Source organism: Pyricularia grisea (assembly GCF_004355905.1).
Source record: "Pyricularia grisea strain NI907 chromosome Unknown Pyricularia_grisea_NI907_Scaffold_1, whole genome shotgun sequence".
NCBI lineage: Eukaryota > Fungi > Ascomycota > Sordariomycetes > Magnaporthales > Pyriculariaceae > Pyricularia > Pyricularia grisea.
In genome coordinates, this window is record NW_022156716.1 from 2,236,594 (window position 1) to 2,258,001 (window position 21,408).

Here is a 21,408-nt window from a genome sequence, read left to right on the forward strand (position 1 = left end):
TTTTTTTTTCGTATGATGACTTAAGCACCCACCCACACACACATGTACTTCGTACATCACTTATCATCATCACCGACTTTGTGATGCCAACCAATTTTTTTTTTCTTCCTGCAAGCACAGCCCCTCCAGATTTGGCTACTGGGCGGACAGATTTTTTTTTTTCTTTTAGGAAAGAAAACAAATAAAGGGAGAGTGAGAAAGAGGGAGGGTGTGCTACCGCGTAACACGTGCTGACCACATCCGGATAGTCTTACAGTAATTTTCTTCAACCCACACCCCCCTTCGGCGTGTGTGTCATGATGCACAGCGCAACGGGAATAAGCCAATTGTGATTGTTGTTGATTGAATGATGAATTTATTGATAGCATCGCGTCAGTGACTACTCCGTAAAGAAAAGTAAGGAAGAAGAAAAAGACGACCCCCCCACCGCCGAAACGAAACAGGCACAGCAAGATAAAAAGACCAAACGCAGCAAAAATACAGTAAGAAGTAAGCCTCGTTTTAATTTTATTTCATCGAGATAATTGCTTGTTCGCTTTGATGCAGGGGTTGGCCAAGAAAACATGGTCAAGTTTAACCATGGAAAGAGTGAGAAAGAATATCGTCTGAAGGAAAGCAACAAGTGCCGCACCGTAACCCCCCATTTTCCCCCTTCATTTCGTTCATATCGACTTTTTTTTTTTTTTTGGTTATGTTTATCGTCCAAATCTTTGTCTCAGACATCCGGCAAACGGGCAGTAGTCGGCAGACACACGCAGGCGAACCGCATGATGCTTTTTTACAGTCTTGCGAATTTCTTTCGATTCCTTATCATTCGAGTTTTATTTGTTTATCCCCCTTCTTCTATCACATCGAAATTCAACAACCATGCACCACTTGACCGGATTTAATGCACCTTGCCCGGTATTTGAGTTGCAAGTGATGGTTGCTGGTGGGGCGGCAGTCGATTGGGGGTTCCACAGCGGGAGACCCGGCTGCAAATCCCGCAGGGACAAGGGGGTGGGGAAAGAAAAAAAAGATTTAACGGAAGGGGGGTTTTGGGCGGCAATGACATGATGAAAAATGACCAAACCTGGACCCAGGGAAAAGACGACAAATACGATTACAAAACAAGGGACAGAAAAAAAAGGGGAGTAAAAAGCAAAAGATACAAAGTACCTGGAAAACTTAGAAAACCTAAACTGATCATGACATTTCTTTTTGGAAATGGGGTTGGACCAACCCCTCACCTCCCCTTGCAAGGTTTTTTGACGCCTGGTCCCAAGTTGTCGTCTGCCCATCAGCCCCGTTGGGCTTTTGGGTAGGGAAAGTAATGTACTGTAAGAGGTACCATGTGTGGTACCGTACCGTACTTACCTTGGCTTGGAATTATTTGCTAATGAAGCTTCCCTGTATAAGACTGATGGCATCTCCTCTTTCCCCCCTTTTTTTTTTTGTTTTCTTCTCAGTGCGGTCTCTCCGGAAGTCAACCTATTTTTGAACTTGAACATATAAGCTCAACTGCCAACCGCTGCTGCTTGCAAATCCAAAAAAGAACAGACTCTGCCCTAGTTTTGATCTAGCCTTACGCCAAACAACAAAACAGCCAAGCGTTCTTTTTCCTCCAAAGAAACATCCCGACTTCCCTCTTGCCCAGACACAACAAACCGGGACCATCTTACTTTAGTTTACTACGCTTGGCCTAGTCCGGGGTGCACGCTTTGCCAAGTCTAGTATCTTTTTTCCCACTTGCTTTAACACTTTCTTGGTCCTGCGTTCTTCTAGCGCCCGCTCAACCGGACACCTTCCATCATACCTATCATAGGTACCTTGACGGAGGTTGCACGGTGCTAGCGGAAAAAAGAAAGAAAGCAGCGACAGGGCCCGCGTGGTGATTATTCTTCTTTACTTGGGGCGCAAGCAAACAGCCAAACGCCGTTTTTGGGGGTGGAGCTGTTGCTCCTTTTTTTAGCTCGTGTCTAACGAACGCCCTTGCCTAGTCTCGGGTGTGCGCGTCCTTCCTCTTGTCTTGTCTTGTCTTGCACAAGTCGGCGAAAGAAAGGACCTAGAAACAAACCCATTTATACGGCTCTGGATCCCCGTCGTTGGGCAAGATTCTTTCGGCCGGCCTTGCGATAGTTTTGTCTCTCTGTTTGTCTTGGCTCGAACGTCCTCTTCGAGAAGACTTATAACCCAGACTGAAGAACGAGGTGGAAACACATCAGAACCCACACCAGAAATCCAAACAAGTCTTCTTTCACCCTTCTACTTCTTTTTGCCTTCTTCAACAAGATGGCATCCTTCATCCGATCCCGAGCCGACTCGGCCACATCCTTCGCCAGCCGTTCGACAAGCTGGTCTACATCCAGCAACGATGACGATGCCATAACCCCCGTCGCACAAGAGTCATTTTTCTCTCATCCTGCTCCTGCTGTTGCAATCCCTGTTGCGCCCGAGACTCCAGTACCGGAGCTCCGCCGGCCAGCCTCGGCGGCAGGCTCCATGGACAGCCGGAGCTCAGCTTCGACCACGGCCACATCATCCTCGTCGTCATCTTCTCTGTGTCCGGCGGTCGACGCCGCAGACCTCTGGCGCCGTATGCTTGCAGTCCAGCGCATTTACCACTGCTACAACTCGGCCCGCATTAGCGCCGCGCTGGACAATGAAGTCCTGCAGAAGCGCGTTCGTAAGTCTGACTCAAATTTTGTTACTATTTTTTTTTGTCGTTAGTTTTTCATAAGCAAAAAAGCATGTGTAGCTGACATAAGACTTATCGGACCAAATAGCGTCAAGAGCATGCCTAGACCTCCTGAATGATGGCATCTCACATCTGCCCGAGGACGAGAAGCAGCAGGTGGTTTATTTTATTGAGCACGGCAAGGTCCAGCAGAGGAAATCTCGGAGTTTCTGGCGGAGAAGGCTGATTAGGACGCCATAAGCACCATGACCTTGTTCGAAATTCTTACCCCCCTTTTTCTTTTCTTGCCCGAATTTACACTCACTCTACCAACCCCATGATTTTACCACGGAAGATTTCTAGCATTGGCGCCCCAGGAGTTTAGGATACCTATTTCAATTTTATTATACCTTTGTTATATTGTATCACCTTATTTACATACGCATACCCATACCAATATCCCCACTGTAGCTAGATTGATTACGACGCAGCTTGCAGCCGTTTTGTTCGGAAATCTTGGTATTTGTTATCAAATTGACAAGCAAGTCTGGTCGACAATTGAATACCCTCGTTGGAAACTTCTTGTTGAATTCACATTATGTGAATAATTTCATTTTGATGAAAATTCAATTGCACGATCGAGTATTTTGATGATCTGCATGAATTGAGTCCAAATTGATATATGTGTAACATTGAAAACCGGACCTTTCAAGTATAACCGGCTACTGATCTCTGTGCAACAAACATTGTACCTGCAAGAAACCGTTGATTCAAAACTGTGTAAGTGGCCCTTTTTTGTTGGCACCAGAGAAAGCGCGCCTTCGTTCGATCGTTACCGCCAGAGCAAGGACGTCATCTGCAAACACCCCTGGCCGTTTTCTTTCCCCCTTCGATATTCAGCTAGATCTAGGTTCCATTGCAGATCGCATCGATTTTCCGATCAACATTCTTTTTCCCCCTATAATTGCTTCTTCTTGTAACAATTCTGATTGTTTCTTTTTTTTTTTTCTACTCCGTAGGTCGTTTTCCCACAGAGTCCCGAGACATTTATGCGTTCGATTCCAGTTACCGGTAGATCGGGGCGAAAAATGGCTGCAAGGGGTTGGTCTTTTTTTTCTTCGATCGAAACTGTAGCCGTTGCTAATTGACAGACGCTACTTAACCTATTACTCCATGTGTGTATAATTCCGATCCAATGCGTCATGACTTTCCCTTTCTTTCAACCGCAACTATGTTATTTGCGATTCTAAGATGAACGAAATGACACTTCAATCTGTCAATACAATGATGATGAGATCTTTTTGTGTCTCAGGCGCAGGTTCCTATAGACGGCGGGAGGGAGTAAGAGGTTGGGAACGGGTGGGTAAAGCTTCGTTTGGACGTCGTAAGAGGCTTTTTCGTTGTCGATCGCGTTCTTTTGAGTACTCTCTATATAAATCAGTTTTGATTTCTCGTCACTCGGATCTAGTTGGCCTTTTGAACAAACCATCTACCTATCAAACACATCTCGACGCTCCTGTGACAATAACACAAACTATCCCAAGCAAAACCAAATCAATCTCCAAAAGAAAGAAAAAAACCACAATCATGGCCCCAAGCAAAGACAGCGTCCCCTCCGGTAACGTCTCGGACAACTCGTACATGAGCAAGGCCAGCGACCCGGTGCCCGTCGTCGGCGACTCCCAGGAGGTTGAGTCATCCATCAGGCCAGGACAAGAGGATTCCGATGCTACTCTTGGTATGCGACCATTCTCTTTTACTCTCATGGGATTCACGTAGAAATCATCCCCTCTTCAAGTACGACTAACTTCTTTTTCATTGCATCTCAAACAGAGCGCGATGAGAAGGACGCCATCGACACCAGCAACATCATCGACGAGCCGAGGGCCAAGCCGGGCAAGGGCGCACTGGCCGAGAAGGATTACAGCGATGAGGAGCTTGTCCAGGAAGGCGATCAGCCTTGAAGCAAGTCTGATGTTTGCATAGCTATTTGTTTGCGAGGAAGCAGCTGGATTTATTTTGCGGTTTACGGCTTCGGTGTAAGCGGACAAGGCAATGTTACTGATTTACGCATAGTCAACTCAGTATTCAATCTCATCTTAAAGGTCTAATAGCTTAGACAGCAAAACATATCTATGGCGCCTTGTGTTATCAGTAGTGCTGACATGCCATGTCCAAATGTATTTCAGGTGTCTCGCTCACCTGTCTACAGAGACCAGCGCCTTGACAAATATACTGAATTTTTAACAGCCAAACCAGAACTTTGAGAACTAAACCTTTCGTAACCCAGTCACACATTGATTCAGGGGTAATCCTGTAGGCAGCTTATGATGGCAACCCAGAGTCCATTTCTTTCGGGGAAAACATATTAAGAAAAAAAAAAAAAAAAAAAAAAAACCTCACCGCTTCCAACTCAACTGGCATGTCCCCCGAAAGCCAGAACAAAAAAAAAGCATAGCTCTTAGTTCCCACAAGCTCTTATCGCGCTTAAGCGTCGGGGAACCCGGGCTGAGAAGGCGCCCTTGCTCCCCTATTCTAGAGACCAGCTTTGCCAGCCAGGAAATCCGCTTTTTCAGCCACCAGACTTGATGGAGACAGTAAGGAGAAGAAAAAAAGAGAGGCGGCCCCGTTAGCCGCCGAAAAAAAAAAAAAAAAAAGCCATGCACTGTACCACGAGGCATGTGTAGCCCGGTCCCCGGCCCCAGCCTAGCTCCTGAGAAGAAGAAGCTCCTAGCGCGGACGGGATCGAACGTCCCCGGGCCACTTCAACCCACGTGAAAGAGGTGTGGTCTCTATTTAGCCGGTTTACAAATAGTAGTTCCCTGTCTGTAAAAAAAAAAAAAAAAAGGAGTCCCAGTAAATCAGCGTTACACACACAATGTCATGAAAAAAAGAATGGCTTGCCGTGGCCAAAAGATCGTTCGAAAAAAAATCTCAACTCGCGTTCTCATTCGCCAGCCATGTTTGATTTGGCTTGGCCCCTTTTTAGATAGTCGGCTCATGACACAAGCCAGAGGAAAAGCCCGACCGCCCAACCCGTTTGTCTAGCTCTAATTAAGTTGTTTTGTTTTTCCTCCTCACTGCCATATATCCCACAACCCCCTAAATGAAATCCGACCGAATATCTATATTCCTGTGGTGTCGCCAGCACGGCCGAGAGATCCAAGCTGCTCCTTAAAAAAAAAGAAAACAGCGGCCGTAACCCGACAACGCTGCCCAGTCGTCCACGCAACTAGTTAGTTAACTGTGGACCCGTGGTGTAACCTCGTTCCAGCAACGATAAACCCCCTTAAGCCTTCTTGATGTCCGGCAGCCTGTTCTTGCCAGCAGCCTTGCTCGCCTCCAGGGCGCCCAAGAGACCGAACTGCGACTTGACACCCTCGATGCGGTGGACGCAGTTGAGGTTCTTGACGCAAACAATCTGGAAGCAGGTGGCACTGGCCTGGCGGGAGGCAATTGTAGAGGAAGCCAAGAAGTACTCCCAGATCTGCAAAACGTGTTGTTAGCAAGCAGATTTCTGAGCTCATCTACAAAAACAGAGACGACAGAAAAAGAAAAAGAAAAAAAAAAACTCGGGATATATCTTACCCTGTACCACTTGTTGCCATACTTGGCCTTGACCTTGTCGGCGTTGCCTAGCCAGTTACGGTACCATCTCCAAAGGGTTGCAGAGTAGTGAACACCGACCGTGTCGACGCTCTTGATCTCAAATCCGGCAGACTCAAGCTGGTCAACGTAGGGGCCGAGCGGGGTGGAGGCATCGGCACCAGGGAAGATGTACTTGTTCATGAAGAGACCCCAGATGAAGTCCTCGTACTGCCAAGCCTTGCGCAGACCAGAGACCTGCACGTAGAGGATACCATTATCCTCGAGGTGGTCAGATACTTGCCTCCAGAAGGTGACCATGCGGCGGACACCGACGTGCTCGGCCATCTCGAGGGCGGTGATCTTGTTGAACTTCTTGTCGCTGGGGATGTCGCGGTAGTCGCAGCACAAAAGCTGGCTCTGCTCCTCGGGGACACCAGCGGCGCGGAGGCCTGCGTTACCCCAGGCGACCTGCTCACGGGCAAGAGTGACACCAGTAACCTTGGCACCGTAGTTGACACTGGCGAAGCGGGCGAGGGTTCCCCAACCGCAGCCGATATCAAGCAGGCGCTCGCCCTCCTTGAGCTCGATCTTCTCCATGACGACGGCGAGCTTGTTGTCCTGAAGCTCCTCGAGAGTCTCTTCGCGGTCGGGGTCCGAGATGATACCAGAGGTGTAGATCATGCGCGGACCCAGGAACCAGGCGTAAAAGTCGTTACCGCGGTCATAGGTGTCGCGCACCTGGTTCTCGTCCTGGGAGCGCGAGTGGAAGATGACATCGGGGAAGAAGGTGAAGAAGAGGAACTTGAAGATGCCGACGGTAAAGTCAAAGGTGGCCCAGTCGTGACGGTACTCGAGGACATCGAGCATGTCGCCCTTGATGTCGACATCGCCGGCAAAGTACATCTCGTGGAAGGTCTCCATCGAGATCTTGGCGCCGCGGGCGCTGTACTTGGCCTGGTCCTCGGGGTTCTTGAAGGTGAGGTAGTGGTCGATGGGGCGACCGGGCAGCTTGACCTTGTCGTTGATGCGCGGGCTAAAGTTGGACTTGAAGGCCCAGTATGCGATCAGGATGGGCAGGAAGAAGATTATGATGAAGAAGATGATGGTCTTGGTGCCACCACCAATCTTCCATGCCAGGAAGGTAGGCAGGCCGAAAACGAGCGACGCAAGCACGACATTGGAGAAGTCTGCGGCACCGGGGCCGTCGGCAGGGAGCGGAGGGTTGTAGATTGTGGGGGACTGTTAAACGGAAATCAAGGTACGTGTCAGCACTCTATTTTTTTTTCTTTTTCTGCCACGATCAATGCTCAAGGTTGTCATTTTTTTTTTATTGGAGATTTGAAGCTTGCGCAAAAAGCTCCTATCATTATTGTCGCACTCTGCGCAACCAATCATTTCAAACCAATGCCGGATCTCCGCAAACGCAGACGTGCCACGGCAACACAACGGGAACAAGGAAAAAAAAAACTCACAGTGGTGGTCTTCACGCCGCAGTCGCCAACCGGTTCAATGGTGCACGGTGGCTGGGGCGGCGTGTCGATAAAATCAATGTCGGCTGCTGTGAGGGGAGCCATGATGGGCAAAGCTGCTCGCTGGCTTTCTTTTTTTTTGCTTCTTCCCAGAAACCAAATTCACCTAAACAATAGAAAGATGAAGTAAGGGGGGGAAAAAAGACTGAAGCGCAGCTTCCAGGGTATATTATCACTGGAGCTTTGTTGACACGAATCCAGAAAAATTAAAAAAGGGTCGTTTGTTGAGGGAAGGAAAAAAAAAATGCCAGTCTTTTAGGCAGCTCACCGCCTCCCTATGAACCCCGATGCGGCAGTTTCGAGGGGGTTGCGGCGGGGCTGGGGAATATACTATATACAGGGGAGGTGGAGACCCCGGGAAATGAGCGACACGACAGGAAGGGACCCTTTCCCAACTCTCTTATCGGTCAAAGCATCCCGGTTCGTTCGGGTAGGGTCCAGACCTGGATGGAGCTTGCAAGGCCATTTTTACGAAGATTGTAGGGTACGTATGAAGCTGGGATGGAAATTGAGCAAAGGGCAGAGAGTCGTTTGGTTGTACCTACAATAGTTTGGTTATCACTGATATTCCCTTTGCTTTTTTCCCCCCTCACATGCTTCTTCTTGACTTTCTTTTGTTTCCCCTCCTCCACGGGGTAGTTACAAAACCTCAATTAAGAAAACAAAAGTAATTCATCGTTGCTGCAGAAGTATGACATCAGACCAAGGCACCGAGTAACCTCTTTTTCTGCCGCAAAATTTCTCCAAATTCACGGATGCTCCCCCAAAGACTTGATGGGTTGCAGCGGATCCAAACCGAGCAGTTCCGTACCACCTAAAAATACGGTAGCACATGCCAAACAATAATCCACGCGGGCTGGATCTTCCTACAGATTGCGACAGGGATCGTCCGTGGGGAGGTAACACGCGAAAAAAAAGGGGTTTAATCCACGAAGAAGATTGTCAATGTCCTTTTTTTCTTCTTCTCTCAGCTTTGTTGGATTGGGATGAGGACAGATCGTCGTTTCAAATTTGTAAAATTGCAACCTGGGCTTTCGGGGTCGAGAACACAAAGGACCCAATTCAATGGGATGGTTGGGACGAAGGAAGCGGTAGAAACCTGATTTAATAGGGATGAATATCAAAACTTAATTAATCACCTACGTAAACGTGCAAGCAGATTGCTTGCTTGCTGCAGGCGGGGTTAGGCGCCAATAGTAACAAGGTTAAATAAAATGTAGAGCTAGTTTAAAAAAATAACGTTCGAAACGATGGCTGGATAAAATGTTCCGGTCACTCAAAAGATATCAGCGAGTTGGTGTTCTTGCGATATCATGCCCTCACCAGGGATCGAACCTAGGACCTCATCATAGGGATGAATAGACACCTTACTAGTGATGCGCTCTACCACTGAGCCATAAGGGCGGATGCTGATTCATCGAATCAAGAATTGAAAGCTCGAAAATTACTAGGATCTATAAACACCCAAACCAAAACGTCTTCGCATACCACCGTCCGAGTTGCTCGACCTATCCCCATTAACTGTTCCTCCATAAAGTTCACCAGGCAAATCAAGCACCGCGGTCATGTTGAAAACATATTATAAAACTGTGCAGTCTGTGGTATCTTGTAAATGTCAAGCTGTAACCTGTATACAAAAATTTAACTTCAAAAAGTGGTATAATCATTTGAAAACCCTTTTGCTGCATTGCTAAAATGCTATTCTTTTCCGCCGACCCAAAAAGAAAAAAAGTAAAAAAAAAAAAACCACCAAAAAGAGCCTCCGAAAGAAATCATATTCTTGCTGTGTTTGCAAATTAAATCACAGAGCCCCTCAGGGCTCGCGTATATATACATTCAAAAAAGAAAAGGTGTTACAAAGGAAAATCAAACAAGGAATACACCGAAATCAACCTCGGCGGGTATATTCCATGTAAGGCGGTGGTGGCCCGTGGGTAGTGATTGGTGTGACGAGCGACGAGTCACCCCTCTGGTGGTGATATCTCGAGTGCCCACCACCGGCACTGAAGAACCTCCTGTGCCCCTGGGGCGGGCTCAACGGGCTGACAATGTCATCGATGCCGCCTTCAGGGATGGTGTGCGGCAGGGGCTTGATGGCGATGTTTTGACCGTAGAACTTTTGCCTATACTGCGTTGATCGCGGAGTACGGGGCGTACGCGATGAGCTACTGGCCGGCGAGACGACCGGGGCCTTTTGGACGGTGACGTTGTTGCTGCTGCCAAAGTAGCCGGGCAGGCTTGCGTACACGGCATTCTCAAAGTCTGAAGATGTTGTGCTATGGGTCGTCGCGCTGCTGCCATCGGTGAGGCTGTCCACACCCGAGCTGTACGTGCCCGTGCTGCCGCCGCGCTGCATCTGCACGCCGCCGTTGTCGACGGAAGCGTTCCTGGTGCTTCTGCCTGTGTTGAGCGCGTTCTCGTTGGCAGCGGTTATCTCATTCAGGACACGGTCAAGCTGGCGCTCCAGTTCGTCTTGGGTAGAGTGGGAAGTAGAGTACGGGAGACGAGGTGACTCGGCAACAGTAGCAGGCACAGAAGGTGCCTCGCGAGGCGGCGATGGAGTCCGCGCCGAGGTATCGAAAGATGACTTGAAATGAGGAGCCGAGTATGGTACCTGTTGGTCTTGGTGCTGGGGAGGCTTCATACTGTTGCGAGAAGCCTCCTTGTCGGCAGAGGAGCCCAAGAGCTTGCTCGTCAGTTTCGAGACCGCCTTCGATGCAATGTTGCGACTCGGTGAGCTCAGCGGAGCCGAAACCTTCCTGGGGCTATCAAGCGACAAGTGGTGGCTATGGAGCTGGCGGTTGTGCGACGGCGAGGACGGGAGGGGAGCCGATTTTGGCAGTGCCAATGCCGTCTTCCGAACGATCAAATCAAGTTGCCGAGCCATGGTGGGATTATCAGCAATCTCCTCCATTGTGATTCCAAAGTCGACCCCAACTCCAAGTAGGCCGAGCTTGGGAATTTCGCGGGTCAAGAAAGATGCAAGCTGCGAGGCTGGCACCAGCGAGCCCCAGAGATCATAAAAGGCCGCGTGATCCCGGTGTTCTTCTGGGACACCCAATGATGAGGGATCCAGAGAAGCTGCAGCCCAACACTTTGAGATGACCCTCTGGATAGCTTCCATGTCGCTAGCCGGGAAACGGTGCGAGATTGGCGAGCTCGGTGTCAAAGTGGTCGATGGCATCTGCGGTAGCGGGATTTGTGGACGCTTCGATTTGTACTGCGCGGCCGACGGGATGACAACGTGCATGATGGATCCAGAGGTAAGAACAGCCACGTTGCCCATCAGGATGCGAAGTGTCTCCTCCGCGAAGCTCACAGGTATCCTATTCTCGCAGAAAGTGATGTTGAGTTCGATATTGCTGTTGTCGTTCGCCGTGATGCCACCGCGAGCCATGGAATGGATAAACATGTCAGGTACATCCTGCGCCCGGCTCTCAATGATGCTGAACTTGCAAAGTGCACCTGCCTCACCGCCCTTGCCTAGGTGGAAGATCTTCGACTCGGAGGGTACAACTGTCGTCTCCTCGTATTGGTGCTGAACCACAGTGCTGAAGCGCATCCAGTACGGCCAGGATGTGCAGCGCTCAACAAGGTCGAGGAACCCAAAGTTCTCAAAGGGGATTCCTGCGATACGCTGTCCATGCACATACTGCAGCAGGTCCAGTGGTGACAGACGACCGTCTCCCTCCGGGAAACGAACGCGGACGGCGGTAGTGTTAGCCGTAGGACCCAACACACCGGCGACTGACTGTCCTCCAGAGAGTCGAATTTGTCGACCGTCGACGATCTCACCAAAGACGACATCAGCAGTGCCGGAAAGCTCTGCAAGTGTCATCGCCCAACCAGCCTTCAAGATGGTCTCGAATGAGATGCCAAGGTGTGCCAGTGAAGGCACCTCGATACGCTGACGGATTGTCTTGACGTGGTTGGTCAGCTGGTGTGGTTTGGAGTGCGCGACTACCCTGGTCATGTTTGCGCCGTCGAGAAGGAGCTTCCAGTATTCCTCTGCTCCTTGCTTGTTGGCAATGTGGGCGCATCGTATGAACTCGGCATATGTTGGACGTCGTGGTGGGTTTTGGGCGCCATCGTACAGCTTCTTGAGATCTTTGACGAGCAAGGCAACAGACAAGTCGTCATACTGTGCCTTGGACAGTCTCAGGAGGAGGGTTGACTGCTTGCCACCATCCAAAAGGATGAATTTGGTCATTGGTGCAGAGAAGGCAATTGGTGTGCTCTGATCTTTCTTGATAACCTTTTCGGCAAAAGCAGCCAAGCGCCAGCTCGGACAGAGGTAACGGTTGAAGTCTGCTGGAGGTGTCTTGAGCACAACCTGGTACATTCTGCGCTTGTACGGAACAAAGGCGGTGCGAAGAATAGGGTGGATAGTGATGAGCGTTTGGCAAGCTTCCTCAAGTTTCCGGTGGTCCACGGGACCATGGAAGGAGAAGACAAAATAGTTAATGTTGGCACGACCACGGAGCATACCCGACTCGATATAACGTGACTGCATCGACGAGGCTTCGGCAACATCCTTGATTTCCTTGGAATCCACCCCTACCTTGGTTGCCAGCACACCCTTGAGACGGTCATCGCGGGCTTTCTTCTCTGGGTCAACGATTGCAGGAGCAGCAGCAGCAGCAAGCAGGTTGTTTTGAGTTGGAGTCACGTCTTCCGAGCTGGCCCGGGATGTCGAGGTCGGCCTGGTCGACGTGGAGGAAGCCGAAGAGAAGGATTGTACGTTGGATCGTGAGTCTCCTGCGGTCACCGAGCGGCATAGGTTGGTTAGGGGCATATCGCGCAAGACATCAGCAATCGAAATAGCAATATCTTCCTGACGGCAACACACGACCAGCTTAGCAGCCAAGATGTCATCGCCGCCAGCCTTAATAAAGCCATCAGCAGCAGATATGGAGGTTTCGTCCTCAATGTTAAGCACGTGAGCCCAGATCCTCCGCATGCGCTCCTCAGTCTGCGTCAAGGGCAGAGAATTGGTACCAACAGTCTGCACTTCATGAGGGTTGGGGACGCTCGAGAGTTGCAGCAGTTGTTCTCGCGACAGCCCATGAATGGCTTTTTGCAGCTTGCGACGATTGACCTTGAGCGAGGACGTGATCGGCAAGTCTTTCACCGGAACAAAAATCTGGGGGATCATGTGGTGCGGAACTTTGTTGCGCATACCGGTCTCGGCCACCCGCTTGGCCTTGAAGGTGCGCTCTCTCGTCACATGGCTTAACCGGTGCAGATCCTCTGGTCCGTCAAACATCGAGCCAAGTTCAACAAACGCAGTCAGTACCGGAGGTGTTTTGGAGCTCTTGAAGGCAATGGCTTCGACCACGACATCCATTCCCTGTCCAAGGCAACGGCGAAGGTTTTGTTCCACTTCGGAAAGTACAATCGTGCTGCCGTCAATCTCGATATCCTCTCGTTTGTGGGACACGAGCTGCAGAGCTCCGCCGTCCATATAACGCATACTGTGGCCGGTCTTGAAATACCTAGTCTTGCCGGGAGCCGAGTCGGAGAATTCGGCGGCATTCCAGTGTGTCCGGTCCATCTGACCTCGTGCGAAGGAGCACCCCAAGGTTGGTCCTTCGATAACAAGCTCCCCAATACTGCCAATTGGCATAAGATTGCGGTGATCCTCAGGGTTGACAAGCCAGAAGTTACCTGCAAGTGGTGTGCCGATGCGGTTGAGTTCATGCGTGCCGTGCACTTCGAGGAATGAAATGCCAAGAGGACAGACATCCGGCGAGCCATACGCGAAAAGCACCTTCTTTTTGCCGGCCCAAGGGGCATAAGTATCCTCATCCAGAGAACGCGTCCTGAAGCATACGGTCTTGAGGCTAGGCAGTTGGTCCAGATTGAGCTTGCGAGACAGGTGTGGCGTCATGTATGACCAATTGACCTCCATTCGCCGAACCGCACCTACAAAGTCGAATACTCGCTCCGTTTCAGTCGGAATGCAGATGCACCCGCCATTTACCAGTGTGGCGAACACTTCCGAAATGGCAATGTCGACATTGTACGACGAGAGCTGCATCACTCGGCTGGCATAGTTAATGCTGGCTGCAGGTCCTTGAGTGAGAAGCGCGATCGATAAAGCGCCATGGGTGAAAGCAGTGCCCCTAACTTCCCTTGAGTTGGATGGGGTGAAGAACACGCATGCCGCATCATCCTCTGTTGCTAGAGACTCGACATGGCGCGGGGCCTGCAACTTGAGCTGCGTCATGAGCTCGCTGTTCAGGACGATAACGGTATCGAAAAGGTTGCGGAGCACACCCCCAGCGTTCTCACACTCGATAGCTACCCTGGAGTTGATATTCTCAAAGATTGGCTGGACCAGGCTGAGATCACCAGAGTCGATGGGCACGAAAGCACCACCTGCTTTAAGGACCGCAAGCATGGCGACAGGTGACCAGAAGCTCTTCTGTAGCAATAGAGGCACTGTAACCCCAGTAGTGACGCCAGCCTCGGCCAATCGCTGAGCTAGCCGTGTGGACAGATCGTCAAGCTTGCCGTAGGTGAGCTGTCCATCCCAGGCACATACGGCCATGGCATGGGGGTTGCTGCGAGCATTCGTCTCCACAAGCTCATGCACCACGGCAACTCTCGGTTCCGGTGGGGCTCTTTCGTTTGCCCATGCGACAATCTGTGCGTAGTCACGGTCGGTGAACAGATTGATACCTTGAATGGAAGATGTCGGGTTCTCCATAATGGTACAAAGGGCCTTGCTGAGCGTGTTTGCGATGTTGGGGGCTTCCCTTTCCCCGACCAGTGACATGCTGCCGATGTCAACGACAAGCCTGCCGCTATCAAATCGAACGTTGATAGCCAAGTCATAGCAGGATGTCTCCGTGTGAGATATGCTGTTGAGTTCAAAGTCGGCCGGGCCCGTGTGTCGGCTTCTGAGCTCTGAGGGTTCGTTCGTGAATGATACTACCGAGTTGAAGAGCTGCTCGTCGCCACGTTTGCCGAGAACATGATGTATCTCTGGAATAGAAACATGCTGGTGGCGCAGGCTGGCGACGTACTGTTCCTCGACGATAGCCAATACATTGGCAAGAGCATTGTAAGGAGACAGGTCAAAGTTGCAAGCTACCGTATTGCTGAAGCAGCCAACGGCATTCCGCATGCTTGGACCGCCAGAAGCAGCCTCACGTCCGGTGGCGCGGTAGCCAAAGCATACATTGTCCTTGCCGGAAAATACGCGGAGTACCAAGCCCCACCCAAGCCGCAAGACTGCGTCAGGGGTAACATTTCTGGACCTGGCAAACTCAACTAGACTACAACCATCAACTTCAAGATCGAAACTGTAGTTCTCGAAGGCGCGCCTCGAAGATTCTTGCGTCAGCTGCGGGAACAAGCAAGCTTCGGCACCTGAAAGTCGGCCAATCCAGAAATCGAGGCTTTGGCTGGTGCGGGCAGATTCGAGAAACTTCAAATATTCAGGATAAGTAAGGCCTGTAGGTTCGGGAAGTGGCTCGTTGGTGGTATACGCCCGGCGGAGGTCGAGGAAGATGACGTTAAGACTCTGGGGGTCGCAGAGAGCTTCGCTAATGTCCAACTTCACCAGCGTCTTGGTGGGTGTGTTGCAAACTGCCAACCTGTGTTGAGTCTGACCAGAAGTCCTGCTGGGTAATGCAGGTAAATTGCTCAATGACTCGCTTGGGTCTTCGCCGGAGGCAACATCAATAAAGAGCATGCTTGGGGATGTTCTGCGTAGGACGACCTGGTCATATACACCGGTCTCGGTAACACTGTCGATAAATACCGTGCGGAGCGCGGCATGCTTTGTAGTGACGTTCTGCCATGCAGCGCAGAGCTGCGATATGTTGATTGGCCGGCCAGTTGGCGATGAAAACTCGTAGATGGCATGCAGGTATGACGCCTCCCGGTCGACTGCCTGCTTCACCAAGATGCCTTGTTGAACAGCCGTCACTGGATAGACAGCCTCGATGTCGCGAACGCTGGTCAAGTTGAGCAGCGACGTGCGCTCATAGTTGAGCTTGCGCAAACCTTCGTAGGTAACATCCAGCTGTGGCACATCAGCCATGGTCAACTCCTGTGTATGATAGCGAAGTCGGCCGATTGCTTCAAGCAACAGATGCTCAAAGTTCTGAATCCACTGGGCGATGAGGTCCTGGTGGCGCGATCGCTTATTGTATACAAGCTTGACATGTGCCGAGCCCTGCGATACCATGGCGCTAACCTCGAAGAGAGCGATGCGGCCGACGTTGGGGCCAATGTTGGATGTTTTGGACGCCAGCGTCCGCCCTGGGAAAGGAATCTGCTCTAGGACGCCGTTGCTCTCCTCAAGACGCTCCAGCGAACCGGCATAGTTGAAGATCAGCTCAAATGGCCAATCTTCGGTAAAAAGGTCCGGCCCGCCGAATTTGAAGAATTTAGAAGCAAAGTATTGCGCGCCGCGCCTGGGCATCGCCCGGCGAACATCCTTGAGTCGACGCAAGACGTCGACAAAATCATTGCCAGTTCCAGCCAAGACTGAGCCGACCGGGCTCAGAGTAGTGAACCACCCCACAGTGTCAGAAATATCGATGGCCGGGTCAGATACATCTCGGCCATGCTCCTGGTTCCAGATTACCGGCACTGAACGGTCGTGAAAGGTTTGTGAGAAAGAAAGTAGAAGGGCAGCCAGGTAAATGTCTGCGGAGTCAGTTCGGAAAACTCGGTTGCATGTGCTCTGGAGAATCGTGGTCAACTCTGGGCTTAGCGAAAATCCAAGCTCAGAAGCGTCAGCGTACGTGTTGGAGACGTCTTGCAGTCCCCAGTAAGCGTAGTTACCGACTGGTGTGCCCGCTGGCAAGGGGCTGGTGATCTCGGTCTGCTCGATCTCCTTCTTCTGAAGCTCGTTCCATTTCTGAAAAGGCATTGAGCGGTGCGAAAGAAGGCTGCCACTCATGAGAAGCTCGTTAAGATCGTCTAAAATTACTCTCCAAGAAAGCAAGTCCACCACAAGGTGATGTGCCACAAGGTAGATCATTTGGTAGTCGTCCGTCGTCTGGATGTGGTCGACCGCAAACACAGGGCCGCTTTCGATGTCAATCATTGCCTGACTTCTCGCTATGACAATCTCGAGTTCTTTGTTGTTGCCGATCGTGGAGAATTGCATCGCATATGAGTTGTTGGACGGAGCCACCGTTCTCTGAGTCCACCCCCCTTCGGCGGTCTGGAAGAATCGCGAGCGCAGCATGGTATGGTGCCCAACTAACGCCTGGACTGCCGCTGATATATCATCAAACCCGAAGTTCCTCTTCACTCTAAGCAGCAAACTTTGGTTGTAGCGGTAGCTGCCGTCCTTGCCCATACGATACCTGGAATCACCTCCCATTGTGGTCAGGAAATAGAGCTGCTGCATGGGTGACAAGTCAAACTGCTCCCCCTCCGGCTCCACGTCCCAGCCGCGAGGCATCTCGCCACGCGAGGTTGCCATTGCGGCCAGTTGTGCCAAGGAGCTATTTTGCAGGAGCTCGGTTGCGCTGAGAAAAATGCCGTCGGCCTTGGACCTGGCCACCACCTGCATCGCGGTAACTTCATCCCCACCCAGTTGTGCAAAGGAGAAGTTCATGCCAATTTCCTCGCGTGGAGCTTGCAATGCGTTGCTGACAGCCTTCTGAAGAGCCCTTTCACTATCGGTCAAAGGTTGTTGTAAAGTCTCCTCAGTGTCCAAACTCATGATTTGCTGATACGTCTCTTGGTTGATGTTCTGAAGCCAGGTGCGCAGCTTTCTCCGGTCGAGCGCCCCATGTTCCGTCACAGGCAATTGTCGAAGTACAATCCAGATGTCCGGTAGGTCGGTTGCGATAGCGGCTGCTTCGAGGTCATGTCTTATTGCTGCGACTTTGGTTCCGGCAAGAAACATCTTTGTCTGCGGTATAACTTCTATATCCGAGGTGGGCGATCCAGGGACCTGGAGGCCAGCAAGTGAAAGAAACACAACCTGCTTGCCATCAAAGAAACCCGCCCTTGGTTTAATGATGACAGCCCTAGAAACTGACTCTTCGTCGCAAATGAAACTTTCATGGTCAAAGTGAACTTCGGAGACGGCTGTCGACGGCGCTACTGAGGAGGTTGAGAAACGAGGCTGTGAGGGGGCCAGGTTATTCGTTCGGAGCTTGAGCGGCTCTATCGCGAGAGAGCCACTTGTTGGGATGTTTTGAGGTGATGCCTCTCGCGAACATGGTATTATGCGAGTTTGCAACTCTGCAAGTGTAAAACAGTTCAGAATGTCGCTAGTATCAACCTCCAAACCCAAATCCCGACAAGTGCTGCTTAAGCGGGCAGCCGTCCTCTCGCAACCCCCGAGATCTGTAAAAGAGTCCACCATCTGAATTGAACTTGAGTCTATTCCCAGGGTATCTCCAATGGCCCATACCAAACGCGCTTCGACGGATTCGTTTGCCGAGTTGAAGGTTTTTGGGTTGCTTTCGTGTTCGTAGCGCGTGTTCGTCGTATCTATACGGGGGAGGAGTGGCTTGGGGGACCCAAGGGGCGGTTGTATGAAGGCGGACATTTTGAAAAGAAAATATAAATATAAATATAGTTTTTTTTAAGAAGGGAAGATCTTTTCGGAAAGAAATAGTAGGGATATTGCAACGCCTACCAATACCTAAAAGGCAGACTCGTGGGTATCAAAAGTAGGAGTGTTTGCCTGCTCAAAGGCGGTTGACGTAACTAAGTATCACCGTACCAAAAAAAAGAAAGAGAACAAAAAACAAATGGGTATCAAGAATGAAACTGAGATATAAAAACAGACAGAAAGAAAAGAAAAAAGAGAAATCCCCGAATGCGGAGAATCACCAAATTATTTTCGGAATGGGCATGGAAGGGAAGAAAGAAAACAGATGCAGGCACAAGGCCTTGGGCCAAGAGGTGGGAGTGAAAGACATCATGTACAATGCGGGCGGGTGGGGAGAATGGGACAGTACCAAACGCGGCCGCGCCGCAGGGTTGTAAGTTGTAACGCAACCTCCTAGAGAAAAGCCAGGGTCCCGCCGATGGGGGTGGGTGGATGACTTCCTTGATCTGGGGAACGGACCACACACACCCTGTGCTGGACAGCCCTCTTGTCAAAAGCCAGCCGCGGGTGGGTTGCATGGATTTTGTTCAAGCTCACAAGTCGATTCGTCCGTTGTACATACCGACCGCAGGCGCAGCCCATGTAACGGCATAGAGACGCATCGATTATAGTATTTACGTAGGTAGGTAGGTACCTAGGTACCTAAGGTATCTTAGCAAACTTAGGTAGGTAGCCGTCTAACCTTGGCTAACTTACCGGGCTGAGCTCAGCCGCATGCATAGTCGCAAGTAGACCGTAGGTATCTTGAAAGGTCGTCCCAAATTCAAACATGTGCACGTCTCGCCGACGCTACCGTCACTCAGCGCAAGCCTGCGTTTGCTCAAAGCTGACGGATGCACCAGATGATCATTTCTGTGTGGATTGAGGGGAACGATCGCAAGTGGCTGCTGCGTACCAACGCGATAATGGCTATGTAGAGGTTGGCGCCAAAGCATAAATGTCAGATGTTGGAACGGGCTGAAAAAGACTCAAGATCAAGGCAGCTAAGGTGAACTGGCTTGATTCTAGAGGTGAGTCGATGGGGGAAATCGGCTGTGCGCAGGTGCTAATCTAGTAAGGCTTATGCCATTTGCGGAACCTAGTAGAGGGGCTGTGTCTCCTGAGCCCACTTACTCTTCTTTTTAAAGAAGCGACCTGGTCTAGGTGGTCAATTTGAAGGGAGGAGCGTTGCGTCGGAGAATAAGTGACCAATCATAACCGGGGCTCCATATCGTCTAGACCCGCGGTTCCCGGATTGCGAGTGCTACTGTATACTATATATGTAGTCGCGGCTTTAAGATGCACGCGTACCTGGAGTGCGTACCTTGAATTTAGGCATTGCCGCAAATGCCATTGGTGATCAATTAAACATCGGGATCCTTTGATTATGCGATTCAAGTGTCGGGGAAACCGTGAGCTTTTCTCGGTTCCTCCCTTGACCAAAGTCAAGACTGACAGTGTAGGGGAGGAGGAAAAAAAAAAAAAAAAAAAAAAAAAAAAAGAATTCCACTATTATCCCTAAACATGCTTCAGGTAGGTGGAAGTCCCAAGGTAAATTGCAGGCGAGGTACTTCACTTAAACGGCTCTTTCCGCTTTGCACGCACCGTTGTGTTGATGGGATTTTGAGTCAAGCACCCAGCCCAGAACAAATCTGACACCCAACCGATCCAGCCAAAAAAGGAGAGGTGAACGAAAGGGGGAGTTCGGTAATGGTTGCAGGCCTCCCTCTAATTCGTAAAAAAGGACGTTAAGGTACGGATATGCCAAAAAGTGTACGAATAAATAAATAAATAAACAAAAATTTAAAATTAAAATCATGATCTTCTTCAGAATTATCAACTTACTTATCAAGTCAAAGTTCAATATTTAACGATGATTGATTGAATGCTCGGAGTTCTGGATCGATATTCCAATCGGCAATCATCGCTACCATGGGTAGGTCCTTCCTACCTCCGTACCTAGCACCCATCGGGTACTTAGCTTCCAGTCTGCTGAAACCACCAATACCGTGTCAAGTAGGCACAGTAAGCCCTCGCAGTAAGGCCGGAGCTTTACTCTGCGCTACAGCCCACCGTCCTCAAACTCGGGGTCATCTTCTTATGGAGTAAGGTTCCACACCTCCCAAGTCTGAGCCATTATCCATTCTCAATTCCCAACAGCTTTTCAATCAACCTTCTTTCCATTCGCTTAGCTTTTTGAATGGCGCCACTAGATTTACTACGCGGTAGGTTTTGGCTGACTGGCCATTGACCAACGGTTCCCGATTTTAAGTTCCAAGGTGAACTTGCTTTCGTACCTATGTCTCGTTTTTTTAAATCCGTATACGATCATGGTCGGCTGTCAAACTTGCGCACTGACTTTTTCGAATAACTTGGCTTTATGTCTGCTGTCAAACTCAAAGGCTGACTGCCAGTATGGCTTGGCACATGTACGGCTTGAATCCGACGAGTGCTTATCTCCAATGCAGGCAATTGCACGTCCTCAACCATGCTAAAGGCTAAGATATGCAATGAACCTCAGATATACGCAATGTTATATCCATTGCTATATCAAACTTGCAGCAACGAAAAAGCAACATGAGAAGAAAAATCTGTACCATCCTTGGGACTTCTAGACTTTAATTGATCAAGCCGACGGGGCGAAACCGGTAGTCGGCAGCAGATCTAAACGGTCCCAATGAAACCTTTGCACAGCAAAATCAACCCACAGAATCGTTGATCGACCTTATGCATGCCACAAATCGCCAAAATTGTGTATTTTAAAACTTGACCCGCCAAAAAAAGGGCCAGATCAATTAAAGTGTCGAGTGCCCATTTCCTATGAGACTATGACACCTTGTTGTCCTCCCTCTACTAGTAGATTCCTCGGAAGATGGTTCCCGAGCTTGCGTTCTGCCGATAACAAGAAAAGTGAAACTGCTGACAACTTGTTAATGTGCTTTTATGCGAGATAGAAGGTCTGTGTCGAATCGAGTGTATCCATGCCCTCCCTGAATCTGCATAACGGTCCGTGTAAGTTATGTTGTTTACTGGGGTTTTTTTGATCGCATGACTTGGCC

General features: G+C 50.2%; 5 protein-coding genes across 5 annotated transcripts; 2 read left to right on the forward strand and 3 right to left on the reverse strand.

The window, feature by feature from the left end:
* Positions 1 to 886: 886 nt before the first annotated feature.
* Positions 887 to 1,054, reverse strand: PgNI_00633 (uncharacterized protein; the record flags this gene model as incomplete). Its single annotated transcript, XM_031120711.1, has 1 exon — positions 887 to 1,054. One exon carries the CDS (start codon positions 1,052 to 1,054, stop codon positions 887 to 889), a length of 168 nt encoding a protein of 55 aa, XP_030988104.1.
* A 187-nt stretch (positions 1,055 to 1,241) lies between these two features.
* PgNI_00634 (uncharacterized protein) lies at positions 1,242 to 3,235 on the forward strand. The gene is made up of 2 exons (XM_031120712.1): positions 1,242 to 2,665; positions 2,766 to 3,235. The coding sequence occupies exons 1-2, from the start codon at positions 2,272 to 2,274 to the stop codon at positions 2,915 to 2,917; spliced, it is 546 nt and encodes a 181-aa protein (XP_030988097.1). The 5' UTR covers positions 1,242 to 2,271; the 3' UTR covers positions 2,918 to 3,235.
* A 1,008-nt stretch (positions 3,236 to 4,243) lies between these two features.
* PgNI_00635 (uncharacterized protein) lies at positions 4,244 to 4,620 on the forward strand (the record flags this gene model as incomplete). The annotated part of the gene is made up of 2 exons (XM_031120713.1): positions 4,244 to 4,394; positions 4,490 to 4,620. The coding sequence occupies 2 exons, from the start codon at positions 4,244 to 4,246 to the stop codon at positions 4,618 to 4,620; spliced, it is 282 nt and encodes a 93-aa protein (XP_030988098.1).
* An 836-nt stretch (positions 4,621 to 5,456) lies between these two features.
* On the reverse strand, positions 5,457 to 7,989 carry PgNI_00636 (uncharacterized protein). Its single transcript, XM_031120714.1, has 3 exons — positions 7,717 to 7,989; positions 6,245 to 7,483; positions 5,457 to 6,143 (listed from the first exon to the last, which is right to left on the reverse strand). Exons 1-3 carry the CDS (start codon positions 7,816 to 7,818, stop codon positions 5,946 to 5,948), a joined length of 1,539 nt encoding a protein of 512 aa, XP_030988099.1. The 5' UTR covers positions 7,819 to 7,989; the 3' UTR covers positions 5,457 to 5,945.
* A 1,672-nt stretch (positions 7,990 to 9,661) lies between these two features.
* Positions 9,662 to 18,304, reverse strand: PgNI_00637 (uncharacterized protein; the record flags this gene model as incomplete). The annotated part of the gene is made up of 1 exon (XM_031120715.1): positions 9,662 to 18,304. The coding sequence occupies one exon, from the start codon at positions 18,302 to 18,304 to the stop codon at positions 9,662 to 9,664; it is 8,643 nt and encodes a 2,880-aa protein (XP_030988100.1).
* Positions 18,305 to 21,408: the final 3,104 nt, after the last annotated feature.

Bases quoted from the DNA above. Each gene is read 5' to 3' on its own strand.
- PgNI_00634 (XM_031120712.1), top strand. From the start codon at position 2,272: ATGGCATCCTTCATCCGATCCCGAGCCGACTCGGCCACATCCTTCGCC. The intron at 2,666-2,765 runs GTAAGTCTGACT...CGGACCAAATAG, and splicing joins AGTCCTGCAGAAGCGCGTTC to CGTCAAGAGCATGCCTAGAC.
- PgNI_00636 (XM_031120714.1), bottom strand. From the start codon at position 7,818: ATGGCTCCCCTCACAGCAGCCGACATTGATTTTATCGACACGCCGCCC. The intron at 7,484-7,716 runs GTGAGTTTTTTT...TCCGTTTAACAG, and splicing joins GCGGCGTGAAGACCACCACT to TCCCCCACAATCTACAACCC. The intron at 6,144-6,244 runs GTAAGATATATC...CACGTTTTGCAG, and splicing joins ATGGCAACAAGTGGTACAGG to ATCTGGGAGTACTTCTTGGC.